Source organism: Aythya marila (genome assembly GCF_965140915.1).
Source record: "Aythya marila genome assembly, chromosome: 12".
In the NCBI taxonomy this organism is placed as follows: Eukaryota; Metazoa; Chordata; class Aves; order Anseriformes; family Anatidae; genus Aythya; species Aythya marila.
Window position 1 is genome coordinate 19,999,719 of NC_139053.1, and position 15,805 is coordinate 20,015,523.

The 15,805-nt window shown below is 51.5% G+C and overlaps 1 protein-coding gene across 7 annotated transcripts in view; it reads left to right on the top strand.

Annotated features, from left to right (window-relative positions):
* The window catches only part of ZC3H18 (zinc finger CCCH-type containing 18), a 42,422-nt gene that overhangs the window by 9,518 nt on the left and 17,099 nt on the right, over positions 1-15,805 (top strand). For 3 of the 7 annotated variants that reach the window (XM_082770275.1, XM_082770273.1, XM_082770270.1), the window contains exons 5-10: positions 2,512-2,660; positions 2,962-3,054; positions 3,569-3,726; positions 5,330-5,362; positions 6,876-7,002; positions 7,954-8,252. In XM_082770275.1, coding sequence (XP_082626401.1) covers positions 2,512-2,660; positions 2,962-3,054; positions 3,569-3,726; positions 5,330-5,362; positions 6,876-7,002; positions 7,954-8,252 — 859 coding nt within the window. The remainder of the gene's footprint in view (positions 1-2,511; positions 2,661-2,961; positions 3,055-3,568; positions 3,727-5,329; positions 5,363-6,875; positions 7,003-7,953; positions 8,253-15,805) is intronic. The other 4 variants (XM_082770276.1, XM_082770271.1, XM_082770272.1 and 1 more) reach the window with 3 other exon arrangements.

Sequence of the window (15,805 nt, forward strand, 5' to 3'; positions counted from 1 at the left end):
CACAATTATCCCTGCCCCAGGCATCCTTGATATCACCTTTCTGTTCCTTGGTGGCCAGATGCTGGATTTACATAGAGCCAATATGCAAAAAAAAACCTCAGGCCCAGGTACGGTGAGCCCGGCAGAAGCAAATAAAGGAAAACAGCGTGGAATAAATCTGCTCAGGCTGATTTAATAACCAGCCATTGCTTGAAGAGGTTCTGTGATGTTATTCCCTGGAAAACCAACGTGGCAAGTCTCGTTATTTCTTAGCAAGCTGACGCCTTGCCAAAGTGTAATTGTTTCTTTTAATTCCACATCCAGCTTGCTTCCCCAGTTATTAAAAGGCATTCTCTGATGACTTTTTTTTAATTGGACATAGAAAATAGTTTCCCTGCAAGAAATAATGTGGCATCGTGCTGGCCCCAGTTATTTTTTTTATTATTATTTTCTTTTTTCAAGCCAAAAGATTGCCCTGTGCTGTGTCAGGTACTACGATCCTGAAATAGGATTTGGATTGCCAAGAAGAAATGGGGGCAGGAAGTCACATAACCTATTTCCTACTGCACGTGAGACTTAAATAAGGACTTGAGACTTTTAAATCTAACCGATTCTATTTCTTACTTGTTTTGATTCTTCCTAATGAGATGTTCCCTGAAGTTTGTGTGACTGTGACAGATGCCTTGCAATTCTCTAGCACAAACAGCAGGTTTTATAGAAAGTTGTCTTATTTGAGCTGCTTATAGCTCGGTTCTTCCTCCAGCTCCCCCTCCCTGGATGTTTACTCATTTACTTTGTTTTATTTACAATCATCCTCGAACCATTTATTGAAATCGGAAACTAAAAGAAGGGTGGGGAGCAGGGTGGAGCCTTCATCCCTTGCGTCAGTAGCGTTTGCAAGGTAGGGAATTGCTCGGGGGGTTTCCAGTGCTGTGACCATCAGATAGCACTCACCTGGCTTCCTGAACCTCTTCCGGCACTGAATTTTCTGCCTGTGCTGAGACACCCAGCGTGCTGGCGCGGTGATGGAACAGGGAAGTCCCTGTGCGAGGTGAGCTTTTTGTTCCTCAATCCCCAGCGTGACACACGGCACTGAGGCGTTCGCCTGAGTCAAAGTTCAGGCTGCAGAATCTCCTGCCCCGGGATTTCGTTGAGCTGGCATCAGTTCAGATAACGTTGACACTCGCTTCTGCGTGCACCCTGCGGGCCTCAGTGCCACCAGGGAGCTCGGAAGCTGTCCACGTGCGACCTCGAGGGAAGATTTTCATCCTTGCTGTGTCTGAGGAGCCCTCATGTGGCTGCATCTGTCCCTGTGGCTTGAGTGACTGGCTGGGAAGCCTTCCAGAGAGGCAGTTTTTGATGTGCAGCCACCCTGACGCGTGTAGCAGAGCCCCCAGCTTGTCAGGGCAGTCATTCCCTGTGACATTTCGGTGAGAGAGGTGTTGGTGGAGGCGTCTGACAGCCCCTGCACTCAGACCTCTCCTGGCAGGCGTTCGCTAGTCACTGAGAAAGGACTTGGCAGCCGCTGAGCTCCCGTGCGAGGGGATTTGTGCTCTTATTATATTTGACAGCACAAAAGCAGCCGGTGTTACACCTCTGATCAGGAGCAGCAGCTCGTGGTTCGTCTGGGACCGATGGGGAGCGTTTCCAGGGACTGAGTGCTCCTTACTCAGGTGCAGCGTGGGTTTCTGACATGCTGCCTTTCCAGCTGAGATCTGGGAGGTTCCTCCTTGGGCCTTGGCAGCATTAACTGCTCTGTTCCATCTGAGATCAACGTGTTACTGCCCGAGAGAGCAGAGCTAGCGACGCCTTTGCGGTGTGGCTGTCTGCCGTGAAATCTGCAGAACGTCTCTTGCTTGAAGAGTGAATTGCCAGATGAAAAAAAAACAGGGTTTGTTTCTAAAACGAGCTGAATTAAAATCAGGAATTAGCTTTGTCTCCTGCCGGAGCCCCCCCGAGCGTTGCCGTGCTGGTGACTGAAGCTAACGAGCGGAGCAGCTTCAGGTTTCTGTCTGCTGCCCTCCTCAGCAGCGTCTCCTTTCCTGCGTTGTGCTGGCAAGCACAGAGGCAGCTGGAGAGAAATCTTTGATGTGCTTTGTGCCTCACCAGAGAGATGTTTATTCTGAACGCGCTGTGTTGTTTCCCTTGCTGTCAGCTTGGAGTCATTGTTTTCTGTAAAAGATGGAGTTCTGACTTAAAGTGTTTGTCTTTAACACGACCTGAAGAGCTCATGGGTTTATTACTGTGTCTGCTTAACGGCGTGTGTGTGCATCCATCACTCCTGCTCCCTGCCATAATAAGGTTCTTGTGCATTCATCCATTTGCAACTGGATCTCTTCACTCTGCCCTCTCTGAGAGGTTGGGGGTGGCAAGAACATTCAAGTGGGTAACGCTCAACAAATTCAGAGAGAAAAGAGGTCGGGGATCTGAAACAACATCATTCCTTGGGCTCTACGTGGTTGTGGGGCTGCAGAAACTCTTGCTGTAGTGTTCAGGCACACGTGGATCTAACCGAACTCTGTATTTCCACAGGTCATTGCACGTGGGGCATGAACTGTCGATTTATACACCCTGGGGTGAATGACAAAGGAAACTACTCCCTGATCTCCAAGCCTGAGCCCTTCTCCCCAAACGGCGCACCACCTATCGGCCCTCACCCGCTGATGCCGGCCAACCCTTGGGTATGGATCCCTCTTGTGGGAATTCCTGGCTTCTGCACCAAGCTTTTGGCTCCTGAGGAGGAGCTGAAGGCTTTATTTGGGCTGGTACTTGAGCAAAATTCAATACATCTGTTGGGTACGTGTTTTTTAAAAGGTAATCTTGAAATCCCTAGTAGAGGGGAATCATTTTCCAAGCAGGTCCTAGCTTCTGTCCTGCTGCTGCTGCATTTCCAAAGTATCTAGAGGTACTTCAGGGTGTTTATAGAAGCGTGTGCTTGCTTAGGACTGATGTTGAATGTCTGTCTTCTTCCTCTTCTAACAGGGAGGGCCAGTCGTGGATGAAATCTTACCTCCACCCCCTCCAGATCCTCCAACAGAAAGTGCCTGGGAGAGAGGACTCCGGCACGCTAAAGAGGTAAACGGACTGCCAGCAGAGCTTCCTTCTGGAGCATGTGGGGTCTTCCTCTTTTTAAGGAGCCTTCCTTTTGCCTTTTAACTTACTGTGATAAACAGCAAGGAGCAGTTATTGCACAGAGCTGGCACACAGGTCTGGTTTTTATGTTAGCGTGAGCTAGGGAGAGCTCGTGGCCCGGGGTAGTTCAGGGATGTTGAAGTCGAGCCCTCCACAAAGCTGAGGCTGGTCCAAGTTCCCTTTCCTCAGCCCCAGTTTTTCTGGCACCTATGGGATCCGTGTGTCTGATCGTTACAGTGGGGTTTGCATCTTTGAAGCTTAGTGCCTGTCTGCTGCTGCTCTGAGCTGGCGGAACAGTGAATTACACTCCCTGCATCAAGAACATTTTGTTATCATGCACATTTGTAAGACCTGGGCAGAAGAATTTGGAGCAGGCTTCTCCCATTTTTAACGCATCCATTTCTGTGCCTCTGAAAACTCCTCTCATAACAGCGCTTTCATTTCTGCGTTGTGGCAGGTACTAAAAAAGGCTACTATGAGAAAAGAGCAGGAGCCTGACTTTGAGGAGAAGAGATTCACTGTGACTATTGGAGAGGATGAGCGTGAATTTGACAAAGAGAACGAGTTTTTCCGTGACTGGAATTACCGCATCACCAGAGATGTCAGAGATCCAGCGTAAGAGGCAGTTTTGTTTTTGCTACGTGGGATAACGGGTGGGATGTGCAGCGCAGCGTGGCAGTCCTCAGGTTACTTGAGCCTCTAAATCAGAGGAATGCCCATCTCAGAAAATGGAAACAACACCTGTTAAGCAGTCTGCACACGATTACAAACCGGAGCTGCCTCCACTCACGCCAGTTAAACACTCTCTTCCCTTTGCAGTCTTCTTTACACCTTTCTACCTTTAATATCACTGGCACAGTGGTCCCTCAAGGACACTATTTGAATAGTACCTACCTCACACCAGCACATTCTCCAGACTTTTCTTCCTTTTCATGCTTTTATTCCAATCCCTGAGAGTTTTTAAATGCTGAAGTTGGGGTTGCAAAGTTGCTCAGTGCCCAAGAGCTTCAGGGCAGAGCTGTTGCAGCTAGCTGAATGTTTATTTGCAAGGGTATTGGCACAGGAGTTGGGCTTAAAAAACACCTTGACCTGTCCCAGATAAGCTGTTCAGTAAGACACTGGTCAGAAAGCAAACTGTTAGCTGCCAGGGCATCGCCTGGGCAAAACCAGGTGTCCTAAGCTTAAGTTGTAGGGTGGAGGAGGTAAAACATAAAATGGTGGAGACCTCAGCCACCCTCCTGACATGATTGAGAGCAGGCAGGTGGCCTGAAACGGGAGCAAGGAGGCATCAGGCAGCTCTGGGAGATTTACGTGGTAGTTCTCCAGCCAAGAAGTGGGATGGAAAAGAGAGGCTTGCGTTCTGCAGGAGTTAGGTGAACGCACATTTCCCTCTTGCGCACACATCCCCTGTTCCTCCTGCACGTACAGACTTGGGCAATATTTCCACTCACAGCAAAGCGTCTGCAAGGCTTGGCTCCATCTTTTTGAGTGAAAGAAATGATGGAAAAAAAAAAAAAAACTGCAAAAGAGCAGGTTAAGCTTTTGTTCAGTAGGCTTTGATTTGCTCTCAAGTGCAATTCCACTCCCAGATTTAAAAAGGAAGCAATCTCCTCACTTCTGCGGGCTGTAACAAAGCAGTTGCCCCATACTGATGTTCTTTACCTGTGTAGAAATCACTCTGCCTTGGTCTTCTGTTCCTCTGAGAAGGCTTTTGGTTGTACCTGGGGCTTTATTATCACCAGTGCTCACGTGGATTAACTGGTTTAGAGTTGTGTATGGAAACCAGCATCTCCAGTGAGTCTTCTGCTTGTTTTATGCCACTGCCTCACTGATGTAACCATTTGTCGTGTTAGGTGCAGGGCTTTGTTTTTTCATACAGTCGAGAAAAAAGTGTTATATTGCATGTAGCCAGTGTCAAGCAGAAGTAAGCAAACAAGTGGAATTTCTGAAAATTGAGGAATCTTTATGCATAAACAGGCTGTGGCATTAAAATAAATTAATTGTGCATAGAGGTAAAAGTTACGAAGCTGTTACTGCTGCACACTGTAGAAAATAGTGATTTTTCTCATGCACGTTACGCGTGGGTTGACACCTTGCAGCAAACTAAGCACTGGTGGTTGAGCTGGAATGTTAATTAAATGCTTTCAGGACTGTCTTGTGACCTGTGCAGATGTCTGAATAGTTCATAAATCCCTTTTTCTTTTTTGAAAAACTATAGGGAGGTGGACATCAAAGAAAACATTAACTATGGGTAAGCAGGTCTTTGATTCCGGTACTGTTGCAACCGTACGAAAGTGTTCCCTTTCCTCTCTCCATTGCACCTCTTCAAACTTCCTAGGCCACAGACAGCTGCCCCGTCAGGTGTGGCTGGCAGCGCATTGACAGGACGGCTGGATTTGATTTTGGGGTGACACCAATTACTCACCTGAGGGTTTAAGCACTGATTTATCAGTAACTGTCACAAAGCACAGCAGGGGCGCTTGTTTAACTGAACAGCAAGTCCCCAAACGTCAGAGGAAGGGAGTAGGGCGATTCGGATTTGAGCTGGGTTGAAAAGTAAAAGCTTCCTTTTTGGTGTAGCTCGAGACTTTTTCTCTTTTTGAACACCTGATGTCGCTGAGTCTATATTGCTGCGTGGTTGGCATCAGGGGGTTGTTGCTGAATTAGGCATTGGCAGTTCCTGGCATGCTTCCCCTTGGCTTATCACTTCAGGCAGCGAAGTAGAAATATTAAAAGCATCGAAAGGAATATGGGTAGCCACTTGACTTGCTGGGCAGCTCTCCCATCTCGGCCTCGTTTGGATTATTTGGCACTTAGGGTGCAAAAGCAGGCCATTTATTTCCCATGCTCACAAGTCAAGCCTCACTGCAGATAATCTGCAAGCCGGGAGCACTCGCTTTATAATCTCAATTCTGCCCCTGCCATTCTGTGGCCCTGGAAGTTTCTCGTTCCCCGTCCCCACCTCCCCGTCTTCACAGCGGGTCTGATATTGTCACTCCAGGTGGCTGGCAGGGATTGCGTGTTGTCGGGTCCGTGAATTAAAAAACCTCAAATAACCCTAACAGAAGTGGTTAAACGGAGGACACTTTGCACACTTAGGGGGTGGGTTTTAGATCTTCTTCCTCCCCAAAAGGAATTAGGGTTTTGCAGCTAGGGTGTGTCGCGTGCATGCTGGGGGCTGGAGCCTGTTTTCCACTGCAGGTACCTTCAGTGCATGGAGCAACCTCGGGTTTGGGGCCGAGCCTGTCCCCAAAGCCCAACTTCTTGCACCAGAAGGCTCAGCAGCACTTTGTTTCCTTTCCAGCCAGCGCTGGGACGTGCCCCTCACCTCTGGTGGCAGAGGAGCAGGAGCTGGCCCTGTTCTGCTCCTGCTGTTCCCATGGGAGGGAGCCTGAGGTAGCTCTGTGCGCAGGGCCACAAAATGCAGCTCGAAATCAATGGGGCAAAACGGGTTCCGTTGCGTTGGAAGCAGCTGGTAAAAAGCAATCGATGTTTCTGCGTTTTTACCGCATTGATTTGAAGGCCGGGTTTGGTCAGTCCTTTTTGTGTTCATCCAGAAAGGGTTGTGATTTTTCTCGGATAAGTTTCATTTAAAAAAAAAAGACCATTTCTGTCTGTTCGGGCTGTGTAGGAAACGCACCGCTTTCCACGGTCCTATTCCCCTGAACGTGGGTTTTCCTGTCAGGGCAGCGACTTAAGGCCTGACCTAGAACACGGAGCGTTTGTTGATTTCCCTTTCTAACCTTCCCTCTTTTTCCTTGTAGGCTTGACCCCTATGCAGATCCCTATTATGACTATGACATAGAACGGTTCTGGCGTGGTGGGCAGTATGAGAATTTCAGGGTTCAGTACACAGACCCAGACCCGTACCGTAACTACAGAGTAAGTAAGGTAATAACACCCCTTCCGCGCTTTCCCTTTCAGCTTTCTTCCAGGTGCTCGGCCCCTTTCCAGTGCAGCTCACTTAGGATTTTTCTCCTGTGTCCAAGCTGCTGAATCTAAATCCTCCAGGTAGCTAAACCTTGAGTGACACGTGCCCCGGCTGCTGCTCTGAACACGAGGCCGTTGTGCAGCCTTCCTCGGAAATTTGGGGGAGGGCAGGAGCCTCCAGGAAATGATTTGAGAGGAGAACGGGTTCCTCGTTGGTTCCTAGGAAGGGATTAGACGTGGACAGGCGGAGGCTCCTGCACGTCTGCCCGCTGCTGGAGGAGTTGCTCGTGAGTTGCTTTGAGTCAGACGAGGAAAGCACCCGGCTGCTGAAATCCCAGGTGCAGTCAGGCACTGCTGTGAGGTGCAGGGCTCCGTGGAAATAGGGCTTGGATCCCTTTCCCTCCCCTTTCTGCCCTCACGCAAACTGGTGTGCCTTGAGAGCAGTGTCAGAAGGAATAAATCCTGCTCATTGGTAAGCGTCCCTAAAAAGGTGGCTTTCTTTTTGCTGTAAGGCTTTGCTGGTTTGCAGAAGCCTGTCCCAACTGTTGCTGCGTATCAATTATTGTCACCCTGCTTGTTTGTAAAATTAATTAGCTGGTTATAAGCATGATGAACACTACGGGTAAATACATGTAAACATCAACACGTTCCTTTAACGGGCATAATAAGCAAAACTAGCCTTGGACTGTTGTTGCCTTTGAAAATTATAACCGTGGTGAATGTGATGTGGTGCTTTGATCCTCCCCAGCTCCTCTCTGCTCAGGAAACAGCGATGGAACGAGCTCTGGGGTTATCTCTTTGCCCTAACGCGGGAGGGAATATGGGATTGCTTTTAAGTCTGCGACTTTGAAACCTTGCGCTTTCGGATGTTACCACAATGCTGCAATGATTTCTCCTTTTCTCTTTTGAAAGGAAAGGGAGCGAGAACGGGAAAGGGAACGAGAAAACCGACAACGCGAGAGGGAACGAGAAAGGGAGAGGGAACGGGAGCGGGAGCGGCGCCAGAGGGAGAGGGAACGGGAACGGGAGCGCGAGCGCGACAAGGAGCGCCAGCGGAGGAAAGAAGAGTGGGAACGCGAGAGGGAGCGAGTGAAGAGAGATGAAAAAGACAGGCAGCACAGGGACCGGGACAGAGACCGAGACCGGGACAGGGACAGGGAGCGTGACAAGGAGAAGGAAAAACCAAAGCCCCGGTCTCCGCTGCTACCGAGGTAAGTGCTGGCTTCGGGTCTGACTTTGTTTTGGTTTGGTTAGGTTCGTGCACATCCGTGGAGAAGACCCCGATTATCCGCAGCTCTCCAGTCAAGCTGTAGTTTGGAGAGCAAGGTGATGCTTTACGTGAGCCTTGCTGGCCACTAAGTGGAGCTAAAGCATCAGATAAGAAGCAGGGAGCGTAACCTGGTGCTGAAAGGGCCCTGTCAGTCCCCGAGGTACGGAGATGTTCAGCCTGTCCCCGGTCCCTTGGGGTTAGGGCATGGTGCAAGGCTGGCCGAGGCCCCAGCTGGGAGTCCTGCAGATGGTGCTGACTCTTTGCAGCCTTGACAAATGCCCTTTGACAGGAACCAGGGCTGGTTTGGGAGTCTGTGGATAACAGAAGTATCTGGAGTCTCATTAAATAAAACTCCCAAAAGAGACTAGAAGAGGTAAACGGATTTTGTCTTGAAACCAATTTCTGCCCAGTGTTAGGATGGAATTGGGGTGTGGAGTTGGGTTTCTTGCCTCTGACTGCCTCAACTTGTTCAGTTTTTCTGAAAATTCTTGTTCTGGCCTGTGTGAAAGAGAAAATTGAACCAGACAGACTAAAAGCCTAGGAATTTCAAAAACACATAATATTTTCTTTGTTGGTTCCTCCAGTACAGTGACTTAATGGGCTGTGCGTGAGGCCTGTTTGTAAAGCATCGTGTAAATACCAGAACTGAATATGGAACTTGTCTTATGGGAATTCCTAATGTTGAGCACCTTTTGATTCAGAATCAGGGAAAAGAATCACATTCCCTGCTAAAACACATCAGGGAAGCTGATCAGCAACGTTGGTACCTCAGGAATCAAAAGCAGGTGGAGCCTTCTGATGGTGTGCACAGAAGTGTGTAGGGGTGAGGAACTGTAGGGAAGGCATTTCCCAGGACTCTGGAGCTTTTCCTTCTGGATGATGCATTTTTTTTCCCCTTCTGGATGATGTGTTTGCTTCCTGGGGCTTGGAGGAAAGTGGGAAATAGGAACATGAGGAAGAGCCTGGTTTAAGGATGAGCAGGGCTCAGAAAGCCTGGAGCAAGATGCCACGTGGATCTGGGTGGTTTCAGGTGGGAAAAGGGATTAGTCTTGGATCTGACACAGGGTTTTTGTTTGTATTCCTACATGGGAAAACCGGTGTTTGATGGTGACCCTTATTTTCCAAGAGGAAGTCCCAGTTTCGGAACACTTTGACTGTGTCTCGTGAGCGCTCCGGTGCAGTGACCGTGGCACAAGGCTTACAGTAATACAGGGAACTACACTTAATTACCATCTTCACTTACAGCCGTAATTTGTGCGCTTTAATTACACATTGACTGTGGCTTTCTGCGCTCATTGGGTCAGTGATGGAAGAGATTTCTCTGCCCAGACCCACATGATGCTGATGGGGAGAGCGACGTCAGCTGCCTGGCAGCGCGGGGCCTTAGTCACGAGCCGTCACCGTGCCCGGGATCGCCGCACGCAAAGCTGGGGCTGCTCCTTCCCCCTGACACCTGGGTCACGGGGAGGGCTGTGGGGAAGAACTTGTGCCTCTTGTCTCTCCAGAACAGCCTTCTGAAGACAAGTCTTGGTGATTTAACAAGTCCTTGATACGCCTCTTTGCTTCTTGAGTCGTTAACTCTGCTGGTCTTCCCCAGATCATCGAGAACCTGTGCTGTAAGGCCGGAGCAGGTGCCTGTAGGGCCAGGCAGAGAGCCAGGAGGGAGGCAGAGCACGCAGGAGTTTCTTTTGGCTTCTTTTGTGCCATTGCAAAAGCTGGCAGCGAGAAGCACTTGTATTTCTGGATGTTGAACAGGGAGCTGATAATTCAGCTGATATTTCCCTTGGCGAAGACATCCCCTCGTCCCACACTTCGTGTTTCCCTATTCCCCCAAAGCCTTTATGACAGTTACGGGGTCAGCGCTCCCTGGGCAGCGTGCTTTTGTCCCACACAACCTTTCTGACAGGCTGCAGACCTCCCAGTGCTCGGGGTGCTGGAGCATCCTCACCTTTCCTCCAGCCCCGTTCCTGCCAGGGCTGGCTGCAGAGCTTCACTTCAGGCACCTGGGCATCCAGCAGCTCCCGAGTTTGCTTAATGCATAAAACCTTTGCCATTGTTTTTGTGTTCCCCAGGTAGCAGGATGCACCACGGTGGCACAACACTCACCTGCAGCTCTATTTATAGCCTCTGTGCTTTCCCCACTCACCGCATCCCAATTTTTGGCAGGTCCAGCCCCCGAGGTGCCCTCGTTATGGTGCCAGGGGCTGGCGCACACCAGCACCCTTCGTGTTCCTCCGACTGCTTCCTGTCCTGCTGGAGCACTGCTCCGTGGGGTTTTGCAACCAGGAGGCATCACAGAGCTGAGCACGGCCCTAATCATGGCCCTAATCACGGCCCTAATCACCGGGCTGCCTGCGTAGGAGCTCGCCCTCGTAGAGGCTGCAGGAAGGAGCAAACAGCGACAATCAAAATGTGGAGGTGCAAGGAATAAAAGAAAACTTGAAGAGCAAATAGCTGGGATGCGAAAGCAAGTTCCCTTTCAGCTGCATCGGAGGCAGGAAACTTTCATCTGGTCTCTAAACAGCAGCAGAGTTAGGGCTGAGAACAGCAGAGAGCAGGACTTGGTGCGTGGCTCTTTGCTTCAGGTGGGGAGGATCAGGATTTAACAACACACACGCACCACAAAGCCTGGCAAATGTTTTTCATTCAGTCCTTTAAGAGACGAGGCTGCAGATCTGGGGCTTTGAGTGGGATTGTCACAAAAGGATCAGGCTTTGGTGCAAGGAGCAGGCAGCAAGGTTGCCGCTTTGTGCTTTGTTATTTGCGGGTTGTTTTTTTTTTTCCCAAGACAAGCTCTCCAAGAAGTTTACAACCTGAGATTGCAGCGCTAGTAAAATCATTCCTCCTCCTCCTCCTCCTCCTCCTCCTCCCTCCCGAGGCATCGAACCCTTAGACAAGCCGGGACACCTTGTGATCCGAGGGATAAGGCGGCTGTCTGGCCCCGCGCTCCCCATCCCCAGAACGAGTTCTGGTGCCCCGGGCTGTGACTGATTTTGCTGAGTGCCAAACTTCTGCTCTGCCTCTTCATCTTGCCGCTGTCGTTCGCTCTTGTGCAAAGCGTTTTGGGGGCAGAGAGCTGGCACGGAGCGCCTTGTTGGAGGGGATTTGGGGCAGTACGGGGTGTCCTGACCCCAGCGCTGGATGCAGCCGGGGAGCTGCTGGCTTGGGGCTGTGACCCTGCCCGCAGAAATAACAGCTTTAATCCTCCTGTTGCTGCACAGGGCTTTATCCCATCATCATCCCGGTGAATCTGAGCATTTCAGCAGGGCGTGAAGCAACGTACTCGGTGTCGTGTGGCTTGGGTTTGTTGCCAAAGCACCGAGGGGTGCTGAGGATTCAGACCCACTGGCCGGGGCGGCAGGATCGTGCCCTGCTGTGGGTAGCACGAGGTCGTGGTCGACCAAGCAAAAAGAGAGGAGACCATCCTGTGCTCCGGGGTGCTGAGATGGATCTCGGTTTCTTCCTCCCCTCTGAGAAGCACTGGGTTTTCCATGCTCTGGGCTTAACAGCAGCTTGACAAAGTGCGCCTTCGTTCAAATTAAGGTGAGAACTTGGTGTTGTCCAGCTCTTGAGGAGGTTTGTCCTACAGCCTGACCTGAACGCCATCTCCAGGTGGGCTAGCTTGGGCTGGGCGCGTGATACGGGCTCCAAAATCTGCCGTGTGCCAGTTCCAGGTGGGGCGAGGAGGAGGCTGTTGAGCTCAGAGACATCGCAGAGGGTGAAGAGGAGGTGAGGGGAGCTGCGAAGCTGCAGGGCAAGGAGCAGCATCCCGCTGGGAGCACGTCCTGCTGAGCCTCCTGTACTCCTTCGGGAGGAAATCTGCCTCAGCTGGGTTAGAGGCTGTCGATGGAGTGCACTTAGGCAGCTATTAAAAAATAAAAATAACACTCGCAAGCAGGAACGCTGTCAAATTAAAAGCAATGTCAGAAAGGGCAGCAGATCCTGAGTCCTTCAGAAAACCCTTCCTGCAAGGAGCCCTCTGCTTCTGCCCGGCTTCTCCCGAGGTGGGGATAGCCCCTGAGATGCCACCAAATGCTGCAGCCCCTGGGACAGAAGGGCTGCGGTCCCTTTTCGGAGAGCTCCTGGGTTGCTTGTTCAAGCTAGTTCACGTTGCCTTTGTAATAGGCCGTTATTAGTCCCCGGGGTGAGCGCCTTAATGAGCAGGAGAAGCTGGAATCTCAAATCAATGAGCGCAGGTTACCCGGGGCTTGCAAGTTAGAAAGTGTTAGAATGGAGGCTGATTAGATAAAGGAGTGGCAAAAAGAAGGGAATGCAAATGGAGTGATTCATGAGCGTGTGAGAGAGAGAGAGAGAGAGGGAGATCACGAACCGACTCAACTTGTTTTAGGGACGAATTTGTAGTTCTGGGTGTTCTGGGGTCGTTATCGCCTATCCCGATAGCTTCTGGTGGTCTCCCCCTCACCACCAGAGCCACTGGATCTGCTCTTTGAGCTCTTTTGGCAGAGATTTGGGACAAATCCGCTGTCGTTCAGGCAGATGCAGGTCTCCAGAGGGCTTCGTAACAGCATCTCCGACTGGATGTGGTGTGGATCGGCTGGTGGATTTGGTCCTTGGGTTTTCTGGTAGAAATGTTGTCCCCTTTCTTCTTAACTCCTTTATTTGCTCGTGGTTGTTGTCCTGCCACAGGCGGAAAAGCAGACTGGGCAGAGAGATGTGTGCTCTGCCCGCTTCCAGGTCAGGCGTGGATCCCAGGAACTCTCCAAATAAGTCCTAAAATCCCCGAGAAGTTACCAAAGGGAAACGGTGGCGTTTGTCAGCAGGCACAGAAGTGCTGTCAAGGCCTCCGGGCAGCTTCTTGGGGTGCAGCAAAATAAGAGAATAAAGCGAGCAGCCCCAGGCCATTGGGTTTCCCAGGCTGGAGGGAGGTTTGTCCTCTGCAGCGGGACCTGGGCTCCTGCTCTGCACGCTGCCACCCTGCCGTGCCTTCCTCAGCACTGCGATGCTCAGAAGGGTTTTCCTCCTCCTCCTCCTCGCTTTCAGGACGTGTCTGTGCTGCTGCGTGTGCTCCTTGGGATCTGCAGCCCCTGCGAGGTGATGCTGTGCAGGTAGGGATTGCGATAACTTGTTTACATCCCCATTTTTCTGCGGCGCAGCCTCCAGCCCGAGCGATGGAGCCTGGTTAGCTCAGCTTTTATTTGTTCTCCCGGCTCGTTTGGGAAGCTGGCAATAATAAAAAAAAAAAAAAAAAAAAAGGCTCCACAAACCAAAGCAGCAAAGCTTGTCGAAGGTCTCCACGGAGCGTTGCTGTCGCCTGGACTTTTCGTTCGCCTCCGTGGTTCCTGAGGTTGTGCCACAGCAGAAGGAGCCGGGTTTCGTAACCCTACATCAAGATGAAGAAGGGCATCGAGTGACTCAGATGTGGATCTCAAGGAATGTGTTTTTCGTTGGCATTCGGGGGTTGGAGCTGCCGGAGAGATCCCACACGCCGGGTTTTATTAAAGCAGACGGGAGAATCGCTGCATGCGGGCACCTCCGCTGGGAGAAGGCTCTCGAGGCGTCAAATGCTCAGCCCTCGGGGCAGATCGCATCCCGGATAGGTTTATCTGCCCGCTGTGATGATTTCATACTCCAGATTGTATCTCCACTATTTAATTTCAAAGCCTCTCCCCATCAGGCTTTGAAGAAATCTTTTTTTTTCTTTTTTCTTTTTTTTTTTTTTTTTCTAAGCAACTGATAACCCTGCTTGAGATGGAAACACCTTGAGAGAAGCAAAACCTCTGCTCACACCTCCCCAGGATGAATGGCTGTGCCGTAGGCATGAACACTGGATCCAGGGGTCGGGATTTCCTGCTGTAGGTGATTTTGGGGGCTGTTGTATTTCTCTGGCACTGGGGATGAGTGACTTTATTGTGCTGAGACAGAAAATCTGCCTGCTTGCATGTGCTCTGCTGGAGCTCATTCTGCAGAAATCAGAGAGCCCTCACCGTGCCTCCAACCGTTCCTCGAGTTCACTTCCTCTGGAAAATTCCACCGAGACCAAAGGAAAGCTTGTGCCGGTGCCACAACCCTCGCTTCCCTGCGAGAGAAGAAAGGGCTCGAGAGCACGGCCGGACTTTCCTCTCTGAGCACATCGAGCCGGAGCTGCCGGCCAAAACAGCAGCCCCGGAGCCAGGCCGACGTCAGCGATAAGGTTTGCGTTACCCGGGGTGGCGGCGTCACCCCGGGAGGGGGGAAGGAAGGAAGCACTTTTCCCTGGGAAGCCTATTTTCCGGCTGAGATTAGAAAGGCTTCGGCGTCATTTGCATAAAAGCAGGAGGAGGAAAGCTCGGCCACGCGGCTCCGCTTCCCCCCTCCGAATTCCTGGCGGGCTCCTCGGTGCCGCGAGCCGCGCACGGGGCGGTCGGGAGCTGCTCCTCCTCGCTGCCAAAGCGGCGTTCGGCTCCAGCGCTCCGCTCGATTGCTGTACTTTGAGCCCCAGCCAACTCTGCGTTAACGTCTTCGTTCTGGAAAATAAAGCTTTTAGCTCTTTTAAGGTCAAAATGGGCGTCGGAAATAGCTGCGCTCTGCGGACCGTGCTCGTGCCCCGGTGACGCACGGCGCTGCTGCTCCGGGCGCTGCAAGGAAACGGAGCTGCTACCACTTCATCCTCTCAGCCCCTTTTCCTCCTTCTGCAGCTCTTAAACCTGATGTCATGCAGCTAATTAGGGAGTTCATTCTCAAAGATTTTCCTACGTGTCCTGAAAGCTGGAATTGGGTGAAAAAGGAGCCCTGGGTTCGCACGCGTGCCGTGGTCTCGTGCGGCTCCTTTGCCAGCAGGTTTGCTGCAGCTCAGTATTGTGCTCGTCTGAGGCTGAGCTCGTAAAGCACAGGACCTGACCTCATGGCTCAGCACCCCAAAACAGTAAAGGTTTCTCTTTTTGCCTGCTCTGATAGCCTTGTGCCAGCTCCAGCAGCTGTTCAGTCCCCACCACAGGCCACTTGGACTCGCTGACCCAGCAGGAAACCGGCTCTTGATTTTTATTTTTCCTCCCTCTTCAACCAAGGAGGTGAATTGGCTCTGACCAGTGCCGCATCCAGCACGGGACGGGAAGTGGGAATGACCCAGTCACAAGAATGAAAGCGAGGAGGAGGAGGAGGAAGCCTGCCCTGGGATCAAACCGTGCACAAAGCCCCCCCAGCAGCACAGCACCAGGAGCCGCGGTGGTGCTCGGTGTGATGCTGGGCAGCCCCCTGGGCTCGGGCCAGCTCCCTGCCTGCTCTCCTCTCCTCGGTGAGCCCCGTTCCCAGCCTCTGCTTTCACCCCAACGAGTGCACCCCGTCGGTCTGCAGCACTGAATGTGATTGAAACGCCGACTGTTTGGGCTGTCACCGGGACATCAGTCGGAGGCAGATGGCGAGGAGCTTGGCAGCTGCTCAGCTTTACTTTCAATTCTGCCTCCCGACTTCCACCGGGGGAGGCGAGCCAGATGGCATCGGATGCGGGTCCCTTGTGTGAAGTTGAAGAAGTTTATTGGTGATGCTGTGTGCTGGGCA